Source organism: Carcharhinus amblyrhynchos, unplaced genomic scaffold (genome assembly GCF_965287045.1).
Source record: "Carcharhinus amblyrhynchos unplaced genomic scaffold, sCarAmb.v2.hapA scaffold_609, whole genome shotgun sequence".
In the NCBI taxonomy this organism is placed as follows: domain Eukaryota; kingdom Metazoa; phylum Chordata; class Chondrichthyes; order Carcharhiniformes; family Carcharhinidae; genus Carcharhinus; species Carcharhinus amblyrhynchos.
In genome coordinates this window covers 65,321-88,683 of record NW_027650349.1, presented here as the reverse complement: position 1 = coordinate 88,683, position 23,363 = coordinate 65,321, and the positions used below count along the sequence as shown (strand labels likewise).

Genomic DNA, 23,363 nt, shown 5'->3' with positions numbered 1-23,363 from the left:
TGGTCTTCAATGGGAGAGTTAGGGGATTAGAGGGATGGTCTTCGATGGGAGAGTTAGGGGATCAGACAGATCTTCAATGGGCGAATTCTGCTTTGAACAACCTCATCGATATTCCAGAATCTTCCACTCTGTCTCATTCTCTCTCCGAATGGTAAAACTATTGAATCTCCTCCCTCTAATCTGCATATTTTTGTCAAAACGTTCACTCGGTTCCTCAGGGGCGAGGTAACCATCCCATCATGCCTTGCCTCTCGCTGTGGTCAGGTGACACAACGACTCGCCCTCTGTTTCCTCGGGGTCTGAGTCCACGGGTTCGAGCCCCCGTCCTGAGACCTGGGTCCCTGTAATCCAGACCGGGCGGGGGTGGTGGTGTGTGTGGTGGGAGGGGGTGGGGGGGGGTGGGGGTGGGGATGGAGGGGGGGTGGGGGGTGGGGATTGGGGGGGGGGCGAAGGCAGTCGGTTCCCACCACAACGTGGGGACCAATATTGGCCCCTCTACCCAACAGCACTGGTGAAAACGAAGAGCGCTGTTCTACATGGGATCTTGCTGTGCGCAACAACCCCCCCCCCCCCCCAACCCAACCCTGCTGCACCTCCTATCAAAGCTTGCGACGCCAATGGCGAGTTGTTCCCCCGGGTGGAGTCAGGCGCCATCGCAATGCAATGGCCAATTACCACTGCCCGTTCCCCGACCCCCACCGTGGCGGGCGCACTTTGGGGTGGGACTGCCCGCACAATTCGTCAATCCCCACACCCAGGGCGCATGACCGTCCGTCAGCCGCTCCCCCCACCCCACCACGGTGGTCCTCGTCACGAAAGGTCCCCGTTTACCTCACGGCACGGCTCCCTCCGCCATCTTGGGCGGCCCGGCCTAGGCCGAAGGCTTGGCTCTCACCCGGATTACGCCCTCCCCACGCCCCCCCCGCCAACCCACCCAACCCACCCACCTCCAGTCGTCACGTCGACGCCCTTCTCCCCCAATCCCAACCCTCCTCCCCCTCACCTCCAACACCCAACCCCCCCCCCCATCCCAAACCCCCACCCCTTCCCCTCCCCGTCCGCCCACTCACGGAGGTTGTTGGACTCCACCTTGACGTCCAGGTGGTGTTGAACGCGGAGACGGTCCGGCGGATCAAGTTGGCCAAAATCGTCGTCCCCCCGACCTTGATCTCGAGGTGGTGGCTCTCTGTTGGGTGGGGGAGAGGGAGAACGTGAGTTGGCTACACCAATGGGTAAGGGGGAGGAAGGAAGGGAGGGGAGCTATCGGGACGGGGTGGGGGTGGGGGGGGGGCCCTTACCCCCTCCCCCTTCCGCGGCCAATCACGTTGACTCCCGTCGTCCTGTCCCACCTCCGTGACCTTTAACCCCCACCCTTACCCCAACACAACTCTCTCCATCTCAGTTTGGTCATTCTAAATTGAGACCCCCCCCACTCCGACCCCCCCCCCCCCCACCGCACCCCCGACAGAAGGGGACAGAGAGAGTTCCTCTCCCCCCTTGCGAGTGAGGGACTGCTTTCTGAGGGACCCCCCCCCCCCCCACCCCCTTTCTCGAATTTCAAGGATCCTCTCTCCCCGACTCATTCTGACTCTTTCTCCCATGGTCGGCCCCCACATCCTCAGGCTGTGCCCCCCCCCACCCCCCACCCCCCACCCCCCTCTCTCCCCGGTTCTGGACTCCCCCCACCATCACGAACATCCTTCCCCGCATCTCACCTGTCCAGTCCTGTTGGAATTTTATAAATCTCCATGAGATTTCACCCCCTCCCCCCCCCAAAACCCACCTCCGAACTCCAGCGAAAATAATCCTAACCTCGTCAATCTCTCCTCGTACATCAGCCCCCGCCATCCCCGGATCAGCCTTCGCTGCGCTCCCTCGAGAGTAAGAATTCCCCGGACATTCTCTCTTCCACCTTCTTCCGTCGGGGAAAAGATACAAAAGTCTGAGGTCCGTACCGACCGACTCAAGAACAGCTTCTTCCCTGCTGCTGTCAGGCTTTTGAATGGACCTACCTCGCATTAAGTTGATCTTTCTCTACACCCTCGCTGTGACTATAACACTACATTCTGCACCCTCTCCTTTCCTTCTCTATGAATGGTATGCTTTGTCTGTATAGCACGCAAGAAACAATACTTTTCACTGTGTCCCAATACATGTGACAATAATAAATCAAATCAAATCAAAATTTTTACGGGCCGGAGGATAATAAGATTTAGTAAGAAGTGTCTCAACACCAGGTTAAAGTCCAACAGGTTTATTTGGTAACACGAGCTTTCTGAGCGCTACCCCTTCGTCAGGTGAGTGGGGAGTTCTGATCACAAACAGGGTATATAAAGACACAACTCAATTTAGAAAATAATGGTTGGAGTCTTTATAGAGAATCAAGTCTTAAAGGTGCTGACAATGTGAGTGGAGAGAGGGTTAAGCACAGGTTAAAGAGATGTGTATTGTCTCCAGACAGGACAGTAAGTGAGATTTTGCAAACCCAGGCAAGTCACGGGGGTTACAGATAGAGTGACATGAACCCAAGGTCCCGGTTGAGACCGTCCTCATGTGTGCGGAACTTGGCTATCAGTCTCTGCTCAGCGATTCTGCACTGTCGTGCGTCGTTGTCTACCTGATACGCTGCAGGAAAGGATGTCCCGAGGCCATGGTACATTGGGGAGACCGTGCAGACGCTATGACAACGGATGAATGAACACCGCTCAACAATCACCAGGCAAGACTGTTCCCTTCCTGTTGGCGAACACTTCAGTGGTCACGGGCATTCGGCCTCTGATCTTCGGGTAAGCATTCTCCAAGGCGGCCTTCACCAACAGCGCAGAGTCGCCGAGCAGAGACTGATCGCCAAGTTCCGCACACATGAGGACGGCCTCACCCGGGACCTTGGGTTCATGTCGCACTATCTGTAACCCCCGTGACTTGCCTGGGTTTGCAAAATCTCATTAACTGTCCTGTCTGGAGACAATACACATCTCTTTAATCTGTGCTTAACCCACTCACGTTGTCTGTACCTTGAAGATTTGATTCTCTGTAGAGACTCTAACCATTATTTTCTAAATTGAGTTTGTGCCTATATATAGGCCCTGTTTGCAAACAGAACTCCCCACTCACCTGATGAAGGGGCAAAGCTCCGAAAGCTCGTGCTACCAAATAAACCTGTTGGACTTTAAGCTGGTGTTGTGAGACTTCTGACGGTGTTTACCCGAGTCCAACGCCGGCATCTCCACATTATAGCAGGCGGGGACCTACGGATTGGCTCCTGGTTGATACTGCGAGGAGTTCTGCCCCCGCCATGTAACACAAACATCTGTTGGAGGCCCCACATAGCTGGGGGGATTGGCAAATGTAACCTGTACTCACCGCTGAAGTTATACTCCAGGAAACTGTGACGTTGGATGATGTCCAACATTGTGTAGAGAAGCCAGTCAAGAACAAACAAAGACATGACCATGAAGACGATAGCTGCGTACTGCAACAGCTCGAGAACCTGAAGATACACACAACCAAAAGCGTTAGACAACCAGCTGGAAGGTGAGACCCACAGCAGGTGGTTCCGGTGTAGGGCGCAGGCCTGAGGGAGCGCCGCACTGTGGGAGGGTCGGTGCTGAGGGAGCGCTGCACTGTGGGAGGGTCGGTGCTGAGGGAGCGCCACACTGTGGGAGGGTCGGTGCTGAGGGAGTGCCGCACTGTGGAGGGTCGGTGCCGAGGGAGCGCCGCACTGTGGAGGGTCGGTGCTGAGGGAGCGCCGCACTGTGGGAGGGTCGGTGCTGAGGGGCGCCGCACTGTGGGAGGGTCGGTGCTGAGGGAGTGCCGCACTGTGGGAGGGGTCGGTGCCGAGGGAGCGCCGCACTGTGGGAGGGTCGGTGCCGAGGGAGCGCCGCACTGTGGGAGGGTCGGTGCTGAGGGAGCGCCGCACCTGGGGAGGGTCGGTGCTGAGGGAGCGCCGCACTGTGGGAGGGTCGGTGCTGAGGGAGCGCCGCACTGTGGGGAGGGTCGGTGCTGAGGGGAGCGCCGCACTGTGGGGAGGGTCGGTGCCGGGGGAGCGCCGCACTGTGGGGAGGGTCGGTGCCGGGGGAGCGCCGCACTGTGGGAGGGTCGGTGCCGAGGGAGCGCCGCACTGTGGGAGGGTCGGTGCCGAGGGAGCGCCGCACTGTGGGAGGGTCGGTGCTGAGGAGCGCCGCACTGTGGGAGGGTCGGTGCTGAGGAGTGCCGCACTGTGGGGAGGGTCGGTGCTGAGGGAGGGTCCCTCTGCTTCTCGATTCCACTCTTACCAAGGTCTTCATTTCAGTTGTTTGAACTTGGCACTGCCAGGGGAATATCACATCAGGTCTCTCCGCCTTTTTAAACGGCAAAATATATCTTCTGTCCTAGTCAGAGATCAATGTTCACAAAATAAACTCAATGCAACTAATCCCACTGCCCCACTCTCTCCCCATAACCCTGTATCAATCCCCAAACTATCCCACTGCCCCACTCTCTCCCCATAGCCCTGTATCAATCCCCAAACTAATCCCACTGCCCCGCTCTCTCCCCATAGCCCTGTATCAATCCCCAAACTAATCCCACTGCCCCCCGCTCTCTCCCATAGCCCTGTATCAATCCCCAAACTAATCCCACTGCCCCCCGCTCTCTCCCATAGCCCTGTATCAATCCCAAACTAATCCCACTGCCCCGCTCTCTCCCCATAGCCCTGTATCAATCCCCAAACTAATCCCAACTGCCCCGCTCTCTCCCATAGCCCTGTATCAGTCCCCCAACTAATCTCACTGTCCCCCACTCTCTCCCCATAGCCCTGTATCAATCCCAAACTAATCCCACTGCCCCGCTCTCTCCCCATATCCCTGTATCAGTCCCCAAACTAATCCCACTGCCCCGCTCTCTCCCCCATAGCCCTGTATCAATCCCCAAACTAATCCCACTGCCCCGCTCTCTCCCCATGGCCCTGTATCAACCCCCAAACTAATCCCACTGCCCCGTTCTCTCCCCATAGCTGTACTTGTTGGAGTTTAGAAGGATGAGGGGGGATCTTATAGAGACGTATAAGATAATGAAGAGGATGGATAGGGTAGAGGTAGAGAGATTCTTCCCGCTTAGAAAGGACAGCAGGACTAGAGGGCACAGCCTCAAGATAAGGTGGGGGGACAGTTTAGATCGGAGTTGAGGAGGAACTTCTTCACTCAAAGGGTGGTGAATCTCTGGAATTCTTTGCCCGTTGAAGTGGTGGAGGCTGCCTCGCTAAATATATTTAAGTCACGGGTAGATAGGTTTCTGATAGACAGGGGATTAAGGGGAGAGGGCGGGAAAGTGGAACTGATCCACTTCAGATCAGCCATGATCTTATTGAATGGCGGGGCAGGCTCGAAGGGCTAGATGGCCGACTCCTGCTCCTATTTCTCACCAGTTGCCACGGTTCGTGCCGGGAGGCCATTCGCTCGGTTCCGCCTCGATCGTCCCTCCCTCCCCTCCCCCCGCCGAGGTTCCACGCCGCCCAGCCCCTCCCTCACGCAAGGCGGGGGGGGGGCTTCCCTACCAACGGAGGGGGGGGGGAGGGGAGGGGGCCACTCACCGCCCTCCTGCGCCGGGCGTCGATCTGCCGAAAGTAAGTGCTGACGTAAATGTTGTCGTAGCGGATATCCCGGTTATAGTTGACGGTGTAGAGGAAAGAGCTGGAGAGAGGGAGGGAGAGAGGGAGCGTGAGAAGGAGAGAGAGAGAGCGAGAGAGAGAGGAATCGCCTCCGCCTCCAGGTCAAACTGGGTCACTTTTCACCTCCTCCCTCCCTCCACCCCCCAACCCAACCTCTTCAGTTGAAGCCCCTTTGACGCGGGACCTTCTGGGCGAAGGGGGCCATTTGTCCAGGGGTGGGGGGGGAGGGGAGGCGATTGGAGGGCACCTCCCTTTCCCTGTCCTCTTCCTAACCCCCCTCCACCCCCCTCCCCCACAGCCTCCACTCAACCAGGGGGTTCCCTCGGAGATCCGTCGAGCAACGTTTGGCCTAGATCCTAAAACCCAACCCTCCAATCCAATTTTGGCATTCAATTGGCCCCATCTACGTCTTAACCCCACCCGCCTCTCGGACCCCACCTCCCCCCCCTCAACACCACCCCCCCCTCCCCCACCCCCACCTCTCGCACCCCGCCCAACGATTCAATCCACGGTCCTTATTGGCTTTGACGCACAGTTTGACCAAAATCCGGGAAATGGGATTGGTTTGGAATCGTAGAATCCCTGCAGAAGGAGGCCATTCGGCCCATCGGCACCGGCAACCATCCCAGCCTATCCCCATCGCCACGTGCATTTACCCCAGCTCGACCCACTGACACTCAGGGGAGGGAGAGAGGGAGGGAGGGAGAGGGGAAGGGAGAAAGGGAGGAAGGGAGGGAGGGAAAGAGAGAGGGAGGGAGGGAGGGAGAGGGAGAGAGACAGGAAAGGGGGAGGATGGGAGGGAGAGAGGGGGAGAGGGAAAGAGGGAGGAAGGGAATGAGTGAGGGAGGAAGAGGTAGAGGGAGAGGAAGGGGGCAGGAGGGGAGGGGTGGAAACAGGGAGGGAGGGATGGAGGGACAGAGAGAGGGAGGGAGGGAGGAAGGGAGGGAGGGCGAGAGAGAAAGGGATGAAGGGAGGGAGGGAGGGAAAGAGAGAGGGAGGGAGGGAGGGAGAGGGGAAGGGAGAAAGGGAGGAAGGGAGGGAGGGAAAGAGAGAGGGAAAGAGGGAGGAAGGGAGAGAGAGAGGGATGCAGAGAGGGAGGGAGGGATGGAGAGTGGGAGGGAGGGAGAGAGAGAGAGAGGAAGGGGGCAGGAAGGGAAGGGCGGAGAGAGGGAGGGAGGGAAGGAGGGAGGAAGGGAGGGAGGGAGAAAGGGAGGAAGGGAGAGAGTGAGGGGGGAAGAGACAGAGGGAGGAAAAGGTAGAGGGAGGAAGGGATGGAGGAAGGGAGGGAGAGAGAGAGGAAGGGATGGAGAGAGGAAGGGATGGAGAGAGGAAGGGGGCAGGAAGGGAGGGGCAGAGAGAGGGAGGGAGGGAAGAAGGGGAGTGAGGGGGTAGGGAGGGAGGGAGGGAAGAAGAATGGGAAGGAGGGAGGGAGGGAAGGATGCAACCTTACGAGATAAAGAGCAGCAGAAAGGTGAAAGATGCCAGAAGTTTAAATATCAGGACAACTTTATCAAAAAGGCTCTTTTTCTTCACTATCTCCTCCCGCACTGTCTCAGTTATTTCCGCCTTCGAGATATTGGCTCCAATAATGGATTCTTGTTCCATTTTCTGTTCAGGGGAAGGGAGGAACAGGAGATTCAGTTTGATTTATTATTGTCACCTAACCCGCACATCTTTGGACACTAAGGGACAATTTAGCATGGCCAATCCACCCTAACCCGCACATCTTTGGACACTAAGGGACAATTTAGCATGGCCAATCCACCCTAACCTGCACATCTTTGGATACTAAGGGACAATTTAGCACGGCCAATCCACCCTAACCTGCACATCTTTGGATACTAAGGGACAATTTAGCACGGCCAATCCACCCTAACCTGCACATCTTTGGATACTAAGGGACAATTTAGCACGGCCAATCCACCCTAACCTACACATCTTTGGATACTAAGGGACAATTTAGCACGGCCAATCCACCCTAACCTGCACATCTTTGGATACTAAGGGACAATTTAGCACGGCCAATCCACCCTAACCTGCACATCTTTGGATACTAAGGGACAATTTAGCACGGCCAATCCACCCTAACCTGCACATCTTTGGATACTAAGGGACAATTTAGCACGGCCAATCCACCCTAACCTGCACATCTTTGGATACTAAGGGACAATTTAGCACGGCCAATCCACCCTAACCTGCACATCTTTGGACACTAAGGGACAATTTAGCACGGCCAATCCACCCTAACCTACACATCTTTGGATACTAAGGGACAATTTAGCACGGCCAATCCACCCTAACCTGCACATCTTTGGATACTAAGGGACAATTTAGCACGGCCAATCCACCCTAACCTGCACATCTTTGGATACTAAGGGACAATTTAGCACGGCCAATCCACCCTAACCTACACATCTTTGGATACTAAGGGACAATTTAGCACGGCCAATCCACCCTAACCTGCACATCTTTGGATACTAAGGGACAATTTAGCACGGCCAATCCACCCTAACCTACACATCTTTGGACACTAAGGGGCAATTTAGCATGGCCAATCCACCCTAACCTACACATCTTTGGGCACTAAGGAGCAATTTACCCACTAATCCCTCGAACCAATACATCCCCGGGACACGAAGGGACAATTTAGCATGGCCAATCCACCCTAACCTACACATCTTTGGACACTAAGGGACAATTTAGCACGGCCAATCCACCCTAACCTACACATCTTTGGACACTAAGGGACAATTTAGCACGGCCAATCCACCCTAACCTACACATCTTTGGACACTAAGGGACAATTTAGCATGGCCAATCCACCCTAACCTACACATCTTTGGACACTAAGGGACAATTTAGCACGGCCAATCCACCCTAACCTGCACATCTTTGGACACTAAGGGACAATTTAGCACGGCCAATCCACCTAACCTACACATCTTTGGACACTAAGGGACAATTTAGCACGGCCAATCCACCTAACCTACACATCTTTGGACACTAAGGGACAATTTAGCATGGCCAATCCACCCTAACCTACACATCTTTGGACACTAAGGGACAATTTAGCACGGCCAATCCACCTAACCTACACATCTTTGGACACTAAGGGACAATTTAGCATGGCCAATCCACCCTAACCTACACATCTTTGGACACTAAGGGACAATTTAGCACGGCCAATCCACCCTAACCTACACATCTTTGGAGTGAGGGAGGAAACCGGAGCACCCGGAAGAAACCCACGCAGACACGGGGAGTGGGAGTTGGGGGGGGTTGTGGAATGTGCAGACTCCACAGAGATAGCGAGACAAGGCTGGAATGGAACCCCAGCCCTGTGAGGCAGCAGTGCTAACCCACGGTGCCGTCCCCTCGAGGGAGAGCAAGGAGAGGCTTCCCTCCGGCCCAGCGTGGGCAGGAACCTCCCTCTCCGGGCCACTTCTGGGATGGCGTGAGGGCTTCGGTTCCCAGGCGCAGACGACCGGCGAACGCGCCACGTGAATCTCTCAAGCGGGTTCAAGGTGGCGGGCGGGCTGACTGGCCAAGGGGCAATTCGGGGAGGGGATTGGCGAGGCCCGAGTCCCGCGACGGAAAGCGAGGGAAGAGTAAGTCAACTTGGAGCTCGGTGGGGAAGGTCACTGGACAGGTCGCAACAGATGGGCAATGTCTTGGCATGGGATACATACGCTGATGGCCATTTTGGCTCTGAAATCCTCATTCAGGTTGTCCACTGAACCATTCACTTTGTCATAGAGCTGACCAAAATTAGAATCAACTGGAATACGCTCCTTACACCAAGGGGTCATCACTAAAACCAAGATTAGACACACCATCAGTACAGAGTCAAGCTCCCTCTACACTGTCCCCCCATCAAACACTCCCAGGACAGGTACAGCACGGGGTTAGATACAGAGTAAAGCTCCCTCTACACTGTCCCCCCCATCAAACACTCCCAGGACAGGGACAGCACGGGGTTAGATACAGAGTAAAGCTCCCTCTACACTGTCCCCCCATCAAACACTCCCAGGACAGGTACAGCACGGGGTTAGATACAGAGTAAAGCTCCCTCTACACTGTCCCCCCATCAAACACTCCCAGGACAGGTACAGCACGGGGTTAGATACAGAGTAAAGCTCCCTCTACACTGTCCCCCCATCAAACACTCCCAGGACAGGGACAGCACGGGGTTAGATACAGAGTAAAGCTCCCTCTACACTGTCCCCCCATCAAACACTCCCAGGACAGGTACAGCACGGGGTTAGATATCAATTAGATTCAATTGTAAATGGCAGAAACCTGAGGAACGTTGATGGTGCAGAGGGATCTGGGCGTGCAGGTGCACAGTCCCCTGAGCTGGTAACACAGGCCGCCAAGGTGATTAAGAAGGCTTACGGCCTATTACTGACGAGTACGAGAGTTGGGAAATGATATTGCAGTTTTATAAAACCTTGTTTAGGCCACATTTGGAATACCGCGTGCAGTTCGGGTCTCTGCACTGCCAGAGGGTGTGGAAACTTTGACGAAAGCGCAAACAAAGGATAACCGGGATATTGTTCTGGTCTCGAGGGTTTTGGCCAGGAGGAGTGGTCAGATTAACTGGGAACATTTTGACCGGAAAGGCGGAGGCTGAGGGGGTGGGGCGGGGTGGTGGTGGGGTGACCTGATAGATGTCTACAGGACGACGAGAGGCACAGACAGGGTGGAGACCTTTTTTACCCACAGTGTCAATTACGCGGGGGGCAGAGGTTCAAGGTGAGGGGGGGAAGGTTCGGGGTATCGGGGGGGGGGTGGGGGGGTTAGGTTCAAGGTGAGGGGGGGAAGGTTTGGGGTGTCGGGGGGGTGGGGGGTCAGGTTCAAGGTGAGGGGGGGAAGGTTTGGGGTGTTGGGGGGGGGGACAGGTTCAAGGAGAGAGGGGGTAAGGTTTGGGGTGTTGGGGGGGGGGACAGGTTCAAGGAGAGAGGGGGTAAGATTTGGGGTGTTGGGGGGGGACAGGTTCAAGGAGAGAGGGGGTAAGATTTGGGGTGTTGGGGGTGGGACAGGTTCAAGGAGAGAGGGGGTAAGGTTTGGGGTGTTGGGGGGGGGACAGGTTCAAGGAGAGATGGGGTAAGATTTGGGGTGTTGGGGGGGGGACAGGTTCAAGGTGAGAGGGGGTAAGATTTGGGGTGTTGGTGGGGGACAGGTTCAAGGTGAGAGGGGAAGGTTTGGGGTGTTGTGGGGGGGGACAGGTTCAAGGAGAGAGGGGGTAAGATTTGGGGTGTTGGGGGGGGGGGACAGGTTCAAGGAGAGAGGGGGTAAGATTTGGGGTGTTGGTGGGGGGGACAGGTTCAAGGAGAGAGGGGGTAAGATTTGGGGTGTTGGTGGGGGGGACAGGTTCAAGGAGAGAGGGGGTAAGGTTTGGGGTGTTGGTGGGGGGACAGGTTCAAGGAGAGAGGGGGTAAGATTTGGGGTGTTGGGGGGGGGACATGTTGAAAGGAGATGTGCGGGGTAAGTTTTTCACGCAAGTTGTGGGGGGGGAGGTGCCGTTGCCAGAAGAGGTGGCGGAAGTGGGCACACTTAGGAGGCATCTGGGTGGGTGCCATGAACGAGGGAGGGGTGGGGGCTTCGTTCGGACCCTGGCAAGGGAGGGTCCGGTGACGGACTTTGTTCCGTCAAGAAACAGCGCGTGGGAACACACCGGAGAGTGGCCACCAGAGAGTGGGCAAGGAGGGGGGGAAGCCATCCCTGGCAGCGCCAGCTCTGCCACCTTACCCTTCATGATGTTGCAGAGAAAGCTGAAGGTCATCGGGACACAGAAGAGGTGGTTGAAGATGGGGACCACCAGCTTGACCATGCACGCCTCGTGCTTGCGTTTGAACCACTCCTTGCACCGTTCCACTCCATAGTTGACGATAACTGTGGAAAGGAAGGAGGTCCAACATGGCTGCCGGGTCGGAGGTCGCCTCAGGACGTCCCAGGGTGCGCCGCGGACAATGGCCTCGCTTCCCCGGTGAGGTTGACCCAACCAGCACGGGATTACATCTCGCTCGCCCGCTTTTGTGAGTGTTCGTGTGCTGAGGAAACCATGGGGAATTTAGGGCCTCAGGAATAGTGACCACCCTCCCCCCCGCGACCCAGTGATCACCCCCCCCCACAGTGCGGCGCTCCCTCAGCACCGACCCCCCCCACAGTGCGGCGCTCCCTCGGCACCGACCCTCCCCACAGTGCGGCGCTCCCTCAGCACCGACCCCCCCCACAGTGCGGCGCTCCCTCAGCACCGACCCTCCCGCAGTGCGGCGCTCCCTCGGCACCGACCCTCCCGCAGTGCGGCGCTCCCTCAGCACCGACCCTCCCCACAGTGCGGCGCTCCCTCAGCACCGACCCCCCCCACAGTGCGGCGCTCCCTCAGCACCGACCCTCCCGCAGTGCGGCGCTCCCTCGGCACCGACCCTCCCACAGTGCGGCGCTCCCTCAGCACCAACCCTCCCACAGTGCGGCGCTCCCTCGGCACCGACCCTCCCCACAGTGCGGCGCTCCCTCAGCACCAACCCTCCCACAGTGCGGCGCTCCCTCAGCACCGACCCTCCCCACAGTGCGGCGCTCCCTCGGCACCGACCCTCCCCACAGTGCGGCGCTCCCTCGGCACCGACCCTCCCCACAGTGCGGCGCTCCCTCGGCACCGACCCTCCCCACAGTGCGGCGCTCCCTCGGCACCGACCCTCCCCACAGTGCAGCGCTCCCTCAGCACCGACCCTCCCCACAGTGCGGCGCTCCCTCAGCATCGACCCTCCCACAGTGCGGCGCTCCCTCAGCATCGACCCTCCCACAGTGCGGCGCTCCCTCAGCACTGACCCTTCCCCAGTGCGGTGGTCCCTCAGCACTGACCCTCCCCCAGTGCAGCACTCCCCCTCAGCACCAACCCTCCCACAGTGCAGCACTCTCTCAGCACCGACCCTCCCACAGTGCGGCGCTCCCTCAGCACCGACCCTCCCCACAGTGCAGCGCTCCCTCAGCACCGACCCTCCCCACAGTGCGGCGCTCCCTCAGCACCAACCCTCCCACAGTGCGGCGCTCCCTCAGCACCGACCCTCCCCACAGTGCAGCGCTCCCTCAGCACCGACCCTCCCCACAGTGCGGCGCTCCCTCAGCATCGACCCTCCCACAGTGCGGCGCTCCCTCGGCACCGACCCTCCCATGGTGCGGCGCTCCCTCAGCACTGACCCTTCCCCAGTGCGGTGGTCCCTCAGCACTGACCCTCCCCCAGTGCAGCACTCCCCCTCAGCACCAACCCTCCCACAGTGCAGCACTCTCTCAGCACCGACCCTCCCACAGTGCGGCGCTCCCTCAGCACTGACCCTCCCCCAGTGCGGTGGTCCCTCAGCACCGACCCTCCCACAGTGTGGCGCTCCCTCAGCACCGACCCTCCCACAGTGCGGCGCTCCCTCAGCACCGACCCGCCCCCCAGTGCAGCACTCTCTCAGCACTATCTCTCCGACAATGCAGCTCTCCCTCATTATTAATCCTCTGATCTTCTTCTCCCTTACTCTGGTGGACTCTCTCTGCTGGTACAAGTGCATCTGGTCCCCTTAAGTGCACCAGTGAAACATAACGATCGATGCAGTGGGGAGACATTCGCAAAAACTAACGGCGCCGTGTATCAGGCGAGGCCTTTGGACGCCTTTTGATCTTTCGCCCTCCCCCAGGTGGAAAGCACTCTTTGTGATTGGTCAGGTAGAGTTGGCCCCTCTCCGATTGGACAGCGCTGCGGAGATCCCCTGGGCGCGGGAATCGACTGGATCCCGAAGCATCCTCCAACTGGGCCTCAGGGCGGGTGGGCTCTGGGCCTGGTTTTGACCAACCGGGTCACAGGAAGCTAAACTCCCAATCAGATCTGGAAAGGTCACGCGTAAGGCTTTGGTTTCGAGCCAATCGGATGTGGGGGGGGTGGGATTTTTCCGCACAGGGGGATCTCTTGGCGGAATCTTGAGGCCGGAACGTGCGCGAATGCTGAAGATTGAAATCCTTTTCTCCGACCCTGGTTCCCGGTTCGATCCTGGGCGTGGCAGAGGACCGGGATTGAGGGGGGAGGGGGTTCCCTATCTCCTAATCCCGCCGCCCCACCCACCCACCGTCCTCTTTCCCCGGCACAACGTTAAGGTGAGGCCCCCCCTCAGTCAGGCCCGGCTCGGGAATCCTCGGTCTATTCCCAGGCCGTACCCTCGTCCCTCCCCCACGGCCGACCTCCTGCTCCTCTGCTCCTGCCCCTCCTCCTGGGAGCTGTGGGAGGAGGAGGGGAGAGGAGGGGGACGCTTTTTTGGAGGGGAGTTGGTGGGGGGGGGGGGCGGTGGATGGGGGGGGGGCGCGGGGGGGGGACGGACGCTCACACTCGCAACGCATCTTGGTCCTCCATTCGAACATCTTCTGGGTGGTGAGGTTCTGGTTGGATTGGCTGGGTCTCTGGGAGGCGTCAAAGCCCTGACTGGACAGAACCTCATCGTTCACCCTGTGGAACGAGGAGCGAACTTTCCCAGTCTCTTCACCGAATTCTCTCCCATTGTCCTGGAGGGATAGAGGGATAGAGAGAGGGAGGGAGAGAGAGAGAGAGAGAGACAGAGGGATAGAGAGAGGGAGAGAGAGGGAGAGATAGAGACAGAGGGAGAGACAGACGGAGAGATAGGAGAGAGAGAGAGAGAGAGAGAGGGAGAGAGAGGGAGAGAGAGAGAGAGAGAGGGAGGGAGTGACAGAACGGAGAGATAGAGAGAGAGAGAGATAGAGAGAGAGAGAGAGATAGAGGGATAGAGAGAGAGGGAGAGAGGGGAGAGAGACAGAGAGAGAGACAGAGAGAGAGAGAGAGGAGGGAGAGAGAGACAGAGAGATAGAGAGAGACAGAGAGAGAGGGAGAGAGAGACAGAGAGAGACAGAGAGAGAGAGAGAGAGAGAGACAGAGCAAAAGAGATAGAGGGAGAGAGAGAGAGAGAGAGAGATGGAGAGAGAGAGGGAGACAGAGGGAGAGATGAGAGAGAGAGAGAGACAGAGGGAGAGATAGAGAGACAGAGAGAGAGAGAGCGACAGAGAGAGAGAGAGAGAGACAGAGGGAGAGAGAGAGACAGAGAGAGAGAGAGAGACAGAGAGAGAGAGAGAGACAGAGGGAGAGAGAGAGAGACAGAGAGAGAGAGAGACAGAGAGAGAGAGAGAGACAGAGAGAGAGAGAGACAGAGGGAGAGAGACAGAGAGAGAGAGAGAGACAGAGAGAGAGAGAGCGACAGAGAGAGAGAGAGAGAGCGACAGAGAGAGAGAGAGAGAGACAGAGGGAGAGAGACAGAGAGAGAGAGAGAGACAGAGAGAGAGAGAGCGACAGAGAGAGAGAGAGAGAGACAGAGGGAGAGAGAGAGACAGAGAGAGAGAGAGAGACAGAGAGAGAGAGAGAGAGACAGAGAGAGAGAGACAGAGAGAGAGAGAGAGACAGAGAGAGAGAGAGACAGAGGAGAGAGAGAGAGACAGAGAGAGAGAGACAGAGAGAGAGACAGAGAGAGAGAGAGACAGAGGGAGAGAGAGAGAGACAGAGAGAGAGAGACAGAGAGAGAGAGAGCAGAGAGAGAGAGAGAGACAGAGAGAGACAGAGAGAGAGAGAGACAGAGGGAGAGAGACAGAGAGAGAGCGAGAGAGACAGAGACAGAGAAGAGAGACAGAGAGAGAGAGAGAGAGGAGAGAGAGAGAGAGACAGAGGGAGAGAGAGACAGAGACAGAGAGAGAGACAGAGAGGCAGTGTTAATGTTAAGGAGTTTATTCTGGGTGAGATTACTTTCACACACAATTTCCCACCTCTTTGAGATCTGACCAAACCGGATATCTGGTGCGACCGTCCCTCGCACCCATCCCCGGGCTGAGAGTGAACAGATCGGATTCAAACAGGACTGACACAAATAATTAAAAACTTAATATTCCGCCAGATCATTTATATATTCTCCAGGTAACAGAGGACCCAGTCCTGATCCCTGCAGAACACCGCGAGCTCCCTCCTCTGGTTTTTATACTGTAAGTTTTATTGATGAGTGTCACAGGTCGGCTGACATTAACACCGCAATGAAGTTACTGTGAAAATCCCCCACACCCCTGTCCGGGTTACACTGAGGGAGAATTTAGCACCGCCCAATCCGCACCCTAACCAGCACAGTCTCTTGGACTGTGGGAGGAAACCGGAGCACCCGGAGGAAACCCACGCAGACACGGGGAGAATGTGCAGACTCCCACACAGACAGTGACCCGAGCCGGGAATCGAACCCGGGTCCCTGGCGCTGCGAGGCAGTGGCGCTAACCCGCTGTGCCACCGTGCCACCCCCCGGGTTTTGTGCGAGGCAGCAGTGCTAACCCAGCCCCTGTTCTTGTGCTGTGCGCAGCGCAGAGAGCAGCTTTGAATAAAGCCGGTTTGGGTGGTAGTTTGACTCTACGCGGGCGAGTCGCGTTTTGCTTCTTTTTGCTGAGCACCGCTGGCAGAGTTCGGACAATGCGGGAGAGGAAAGGGCAGAAGGGTGAAGAGAGAGCCGGGGGGCAGATGGGAGGGGCAGGGGAGGGGGCGGAACAGAGGCGGACAAAGCTCGGAAAGCCCGACTCCCAAGAATCCCACCTTCATGTTCTCGATGATTTTCCGGAGGGGCTCCATCATCAGTTTCCAGAGCTTTTTGGTGTGGTTGATCTGGAGCTCGACAGTGCAGCCCACCGATTCGCTCACCACCTCGATGTTACGCTGGATGTTCAAGATGGGTCCTGGGCGCAAGAGGGAACCAATCAGGGCCATTCCGGATGGATCTACGACCCAACTACCCTCCCCCATTGGCCCAGTTCCCCACCTAAGGACATCCCCAAAGCACGCCACAGCCAATGACGTCCCTCCTCTTTGAAGCCTAGTTGCTGCCAGGAACCAATGTGTGCACAGCAAGATCCCACCAATCTGCCAAAGGCCTGGAGCAGCCATTTTGCTATTTGCTGTGTTGCCTGGGCAACAGATATTGGACACACTGAACTCCCGCTCCCCTCCCCCCAAACACTTAATTCAATAACAGCCATGGGATCATTAATACTCACCCCTATAGGAGTGCTACCTCCTCACTGACCCTCCCGCAGTGCGGCGCTCCCTCGGCACCGACCCTCCCACAGTGCGGCACTCCCTCGGCACCGACCCTCCCCACAGTGCGGCGCTCCCTCGGCACCGACCCTCCCACAGTGCGGCGCTCCCTCGGCACCGACCCTCCCACAGTGCGGCGCTCCCTCGGCACCGACCCTCCCACAGTGCGGCGCTCCCTCGGCACCGACCCTCCCACAGTGCGGCGCTCCCTCGGCACCGACCCTCCCACAGTGCGGCGCTCCCTCGGCACCGACCCTCCCACAGTGCGGCGCTCCCTCGGCACCGACCCTCCCACAGTGCGGCGCTCCCTCGGCACCGACCCTCCCACAGTGCGGCGCTCCCTCGGCACCGACCCTCCCCACAGTGCGGCGCTCCCTCGGCACCGACCCTCCCCACAGTGCGGCGCTCCCTCGGCACCGACCCTCCCACAGTGCGGCGCTCCCTCGGCACCGACCCTCCCACAGTGCGGCGCTCCCTCGGCACCGACCCTCCCACAGTGCGGCGCTCCCTCGGCACCGACCCTCCCACAGTGCGGCGCTCCCTCGGCACCGACCCTCCCACAGTGCGGCGCTCCCTCGGCACCGACCCTCCCACAGTGCGGCGCTCCCTCGGCACCGACCCTCCCGCAGTGCGGCGCTCCCTCGGCACCGACCCTCCCGCAGTGCGGCGCTCCCTCGGCACCGACCCTCCCGCAGTGCGGCGCTCCCTCGGCACCGACCCTCCCGCAGTGCGGCGCTCCCTCGGCACCGACCCTCCCGCAGTGCGGCGCTCCCTCGGCACCGACCCTCCCACAGTGCGGCACTCCCTCGGCACCGACCCTCCCACAGTGCGGCACTCCCTCGGCACCGACCCTCCCCAACAGTGCGGCGCTCCCTCGGCACCGACCCTCCCCTACATTTCCCACTATTATTGCAGCAGCCTGAACAGGGATGTGGGGAAAGTCGGTGGAGGCCGTTCAGCCCCTTGGCGCTGCCCTGTCCTTCGTGTTAACACTCTTTGTCTTGCTGTGTTTCCTTGTCTCTTACCCAAAGCATCTCCTTTCGCCCCTACACCAGAGTGTAGTTTGTATCTGGTCGAGGGGTGGATTATCCCTTGCCCTTTGAGGGAAGGTTGCCTGACCCCTGACCCCGACCCCTGACCCCTGAGAGGCCTTGCCCGCATTTTGCGATCCAACATGGCCGATTGGCTCCACTGCCTCAGGCGAGGCAGTTTATGCCTCTTTGCCTCCCCCACACCTCGCCCCCCTGTCCGGGGGAGACACCAAGCCTTGAGTTGCGAGTTCAGGCAGCCTTTTCCTTAGATCCCTTTGGATCCCCGAACCAACGCACTCAAGACAAGGATGCAGCGAACCTTCACCATGACCTGGACCGGTTGGGTGAGTGGGCCAGTTAACCGCAGATGCAGGGTAATTTTGGATGAGTGCGAGGCCGTCCATTGAGGAAGCAGAATCAAGAGAGCGCCTGGATGGCTGTAAATTCGGGAACGGGGAGCGTGCAGAGGGATCTGGGCGCTCCAGTCACCGAAGGTAAGCGTGCAGGTGCAGTGGGGGGGGGGGCGAAGAAGGCAAACGGGACGTTGGCCCTCGGTGCGAGGGATGTGTGTATATCGGGGTCTTGGTGAGGCCACAGCGAGAGTATTGGGAGCAGTTTTGGGCTCCTGAGGAAGGATGTTCTCCAGGGAGTGTAGCCAAGGTTCAGTGGTGGGACGGAGGAGAGATTGACGAGGTTAGGGTTCTTTTCACTGGAGTTCAGAGAGGGGGGGGCGGATCTCATAGAGATTTATCAAATTCTAACAGGATTGGAAAGGTTAGATGCAGGGAAGATGCCCCCAGTGGTTGGGGGGAGTCCAGAACCAGGAGGGTCACAGTCTGAGGATTGGGGGTAGACCATTTAGGATGGAGATGGGGAGACATTTCTTCACCCGGTGAGCCTGTGGAACTCAATCCCACAGGAAGGAGTTGATGCCAAAGTATTCAAGACCATGTAGCACTTGGGGGGGTGCGAATGGGATCAAAGGGTTGAGTTGGGCGGTCAACCATGAATGGGGGAGCAGGCTCGAAGGGCCAAATGGCCTCCTGCTCCCACCTGCTACGTTTCCAGGCTGCTGCCTCCACTCACCGTCCATGAGGACAGCCATCAGCAGCATCATGAGGACCCCGCGACCCCGACTGCCCATCATATTTGGAACCATCACCATGGCGGAACAGCGATAATAGGACGAGACGCTCCAGCCTAAACCAATCACACCTGTGGACAGCAGAGAGACAGGGGTCAGTGCACCAATCCCAGCCCGCCGCGCTCGCCGGGAGAGTCACCCCCGAGGTTTGCTGCGCTGTGTACTCTATGAATGGTATGCTTTGTCTGTATAATGCGCAAGAATCAATACTTTTCAGTGTATCCCAATACATGTGACAATAAAAAAATCAAATCTATGTACTCTATGAATGGTATGCTTTGTCTCTATAGTGAGCAAGAAACAATACTTTTCACTGTATCCCAATACATGTGACAACAGGGTTAGATACAGAGTAAAGCTCCCTCTACACTGTCCCCCCATCAAACACTCCCAGGACAGGTACAGCACAGGGTTAGATACAGAGTAAAGCTCCCTCTACACTGTCCCCCCCATCAAACACTCCCAGGACAGGTACAGCACAGGGTTAGATACAGAGTAAAGCTCCCTCTACACTGTCCCCCCATCAAACACTCCCAGGACAGGTACAGCACAGGGTTAGATACAGAGTAAAGCTCCCTCTACACTGTCCCCCCCATCAAACACTCCCAGGACAGGTACAGCACGGGGTTAGATACAGAGTAAAGCTCCCTCTACACTGTCCCCCCATCAAACACTCCCAGGACAGGTACAGCACAGGGTTAGATACAGAGTAAAGCTCCCTCTACACTGTCCCCATCAAACACTCCCAGGACAGGTACAGCATGGGGTTAGATACAGAGTAAAGCTCCCTCTACACTGTCCCCATCAAACACTCCCAGGACAGGTACAGCACGGGGTTAGATACAGAGTAAACTCCCTCTACACTGTCCCCCCATCAAACACTCCCAGGACAGGTACAGCACGGGGTTAGATACAGAGTAAAGCTCCCTCTACACTGTCCCCATCAAACACTCCCAGGGCAGGTACAGCATGGGGTTAGATACAGAGTAAAGCTCCCTCTACACTGTCCCCATCAAACACTCCCAGGGCAGGTATAGCATGGGGTTAGATACAGAGTAAAGCTCCCTCTACACTGTCCCCCCATCAAACACTCCCAGGACAGGTACAGCACGGGGTTAGATACAGAGTAAAGCTCCCTTGATGTTACTCACTGCACAATCCATAGAGAATATATTGCTTGTGGTCCTCGTAAAGATCCAGTTGATGGACAATAATAAAGTAAAAACCTGAGGAATAGAATGGAAAGTTATTTCAGTGGGTCAAATGTTGGTTAGATTTGATTTATTATTGTCACATGTATTGGGATACGGTGAAAAGTATTGTTTCTTGCGCGCTATACAAAGCATACCGTTCATAGAGAAGGAAAGGAGAGGGTGCAGAATGTAGTGTTACAGTCACAGCGAGGGTGTAGAGAAAGATCAACTTAATGCGAGGTAGGTCCATTCAAAAGTCTGACAGCAGCAGGGAAGAAGCTGTTCTTGAGTCGGTCGGTACGGGACCTCAGACTTTTGTACCTTTTTCCCCGACGGAAGAAGGTGGAAGAGAGAATGTCCGGGGTGTGTCGGGGGGGGTGGTCCTTGATTATCCCGGCTGCTTTTCCCCGAGGCAGCGGGAAGTGTAGACAGAGTCAATGGATGGGAGGCTGGTTTGCGTGATGGGATTGGGGCTACATTCACCACCCTTTTGTAGTTCCTTGCGGTCTTGGGCAGAGCAGGAGCCCAGACCGAGCTGTGATACATCCAGAAAGAACAGACCACAGGACTGCAGGGTCGATCCAGAACACACAGCGACATATCCTGATCAACATTCTCAGTTTTGGTGCTCAGGGAGCGCAGAGGGACCCCAATACATGAGACAATAATAAATCAAATTCAGATCCTGTTTGGATAGAAAGGGGACCAGAAGTGATGCGCAACGCAAACCCAAATCTACAAGTTCAAAAACGCAGTCAGCTCTGTAGAATTCTGACCACGGTGGCACAGCTGGTTACGGCGCCAGGGACCCGGGTTCGATTCCCAGTTTAGATCACTGTCTGTGTGGAGTCTGCACATTCTCCCCGTGTCTGCGTGGGTTTCCTCCGGGTGCTCCGGTTTCCTCCCACAGTCCGAAAGACTGTGCTGGTTAGGGTGTGGATCGGGCCGTGCTAAATTCTCCCTCAGCGTAACCCGAACAGGATTGTGGCGACTACGGGATTTTCACAGGAACTTCATTGCACTGTTAATGTAAGCCTTACTCGTGACACTGACAAATAAACTCAAGTGAATCACAGAATCCCTGTAGTGCTGAAGGAGGCCATTCAGCCCATTGAGTCTGCATCGATCGCAATCCTTTACAAGCCCTATTCCCTTAACCCCACACATTCACCCTGCTAATCCCCCGACACTAAGGGGCAATTTAGCATGGCCAATCCACCCTAACCAGCACATCTTTGGACACTAAGGGACAATTTAGCACAGCCAATCCACCCTAACCTACACATCTTTGGACACTAAGGGACAATTTAGCACAGCCAATCCACCCTAACCTACACATCTTTGGACACTAAGGGACAATTTAGCACAGCCAATCCACCCTAACCTACACATCTTTGGACACTAAGGGACAATTTAGCATGGCCAATCCACCCTAACCTACACATCTTTGGACACTAAGGGACAATTTAGCATGGCCAATCCACCCTAACCTACACATCTTTGGACACTAAGGGACAATTTAGCATGGCCAATCCACCCTAACCTACACATCTTTGGACACTAAGGGACAATTTAGCATGGCCAATCCACCCTAACCTACACATCTTTGGACACTAAGGGACAATTTAGCATGGCCAATCCACCCTAACCTACACATCTTTGGACACTAAGGGACAATTTAGCATGGCCAATCCACCCAACCTACACATCTTTGGACACTAAGGGGCAATTTAGCACGGCCAATCCACCCTAACCTACACATCTTTGGACACTAAGGGACAATTTAGCATGGCCAATCCACCCTAACCTACACATCTTTGGACACTAAGGGGCAATTTAGCATGGCCAATCCACCCTAACCTACACATCTTTGGACTGTGGGAGGAAACCCACGTAGACACAGGGAGAACGTGCAGACTCCACACAGACAGTGACCCGAACCAGGGATCGAACCCGGGTCCCTGGCGCTGCGAGGCAGCGGTGCCAACCCCACTGTGCCACCCAGATCGGGCCTGGGTGGGACTGTTGTCGGTGCAGGCTCAATGGGCCTGTATGACGGGACCCTGTCTACGGGACGGGCTTTGGAGGAACATGTTGGATAGATTTGTTAAGCGTTATACATCAAGGACAGGTAGCATTGAGAGAGCGAGGGGGGTGCTGCAGAAGGACTCGGACAGGTTCGGAGAGTGGGCAAAAAAGTGGCAGGTGGAATACAATGTGGAAAAGTGTGAGGTTATAGACATTGGAAGGAGGAATGGAGGCACAGACTATTTTCTAAGTGGGGAAGTGCTTCGGGAATCAGAAACACAAAGGGACTTGGGAATCCTTGTTCAAGATGCTCTTAAGGTTAAGGTGCAGGTTCAGTCGGCAGTTAGGAAGGCAAATGCAATGTTAGCATTCATGTCGAGAGAATACAAGAGCGGGGATGGACTTCTGAGGCTGTATCAGGCTCTGGTCAGACCCCATTTGGAGCATTGGGAGCAGTTTTGGTCTATGGAAGGACGTGCCGGCCTTGGAAAGGGTCCAGAGGAGGTTAACACAAGAATGATCCCTGGAATGAAGAGCTTGTCGGATGAGGAAGGGGTTGAGGACTCTGGGTCTGTACTCATTGGAGTTTAGAAGGATGGCGGGGGGGGATCTTATTGAAACTTACAGGATACTGCGAGGCCCTGGATAGAGTGGACGTGGAGAGGGTGTTTCCACCAGTAGGAAAAACTAGAACCAGAGAGGGCACAACCTCAGGGTAATGTTCTATGTTCTATATCGAACACTGTCCAGGCGACCGAATGAACAAGAAGGTAAAATTCGGCAAAACACGCACCTATCCCAAAAATTGATCCCACGCCATATCCCAAGAAGAACTTGGTTATCCAAAATTCGGAGGGTTCACTCCATAGGAATCGAACGAAAACAGGAGAACAGCACCAGGAGAAGAAAGATTGGAGAGCTGCAGGGAATTTAGGGAGTTATTTAACAATGAAGAACAGAATTCATCCCATCAAACACTCCCAGGACAGGTACAGCACGGGGTTAGATACAGAGTAAAGCTCCCTCTACACTGTCCCCCCCATCAAACACTCCCAGGACAGGTACAGCACGGGGTTAGATACAGAGTAAAGCTCCCTCTACACTGTCCCCCCCATCAAACACTCCCAGGACAGGGACAGCACGGGGTTAGATACAGAGTAAAGCTCCCTCTACACTGTCCCCCATCAAATACTCCCAGGACAGGTACAGCACGGGGTTA

At 56.6% G+C, this 23,363-nt stretch overlaps 1 protein-coding gene across 1 annotated transcript in view; it reads right to left on the bottom strand.

Annotated features, from left to right (window-relative positions):
* dcst1 (DC-STAMP domain containing 1) overlaps positions 1–23,363 on the bottom strand; it is a 38,765-nt gene that overhangs the window by 8,155 nt on the left and 7,247 nt on the right. Inside the window, exons 4-14 of the mRNA XM_080184201.1 lie at positions 20,075–20,153; positions 18,866–18,994; positions 16,251–16,390; positions 14,011–14,185; positions 11,399–11,542; positions 9,337–9,458; positions 7,098–7,255; positions 5,570–5,669; positions 4,275–4,370; positions 3,364–3,490; positions 1,071–1,186 (exon numbers count right to left, since the gene is read on the bottom strand). Of these exons, the coding sequence (XP_080040327.1) occupies positions 1,071–1,186; positions 3,364–3,490; positions 4,275–4,370; positions 5,570–5,669; positions 7,098–7,255; positions 9,337–9,458; positions 11,399–11,542; positions 14,011–14,185; positions 16,251–16,390; positions 18,866–18,994; positions 20,075–20,153 (1,386 nt within the window). The remainder of the gene's footprint in view (positions 1–1,070; positions 1,187–3,363; positions 3,491–4,274; positions 4,371–5,569; positions 5,670–7,097; positions 7,256–9,336; positions 9,459–11,398; positions 11,543–14,010; positions 14,186–16,250; positions 16,391–18,865; positions 18,995–20,074; positions 20,154–23,363) is intronic.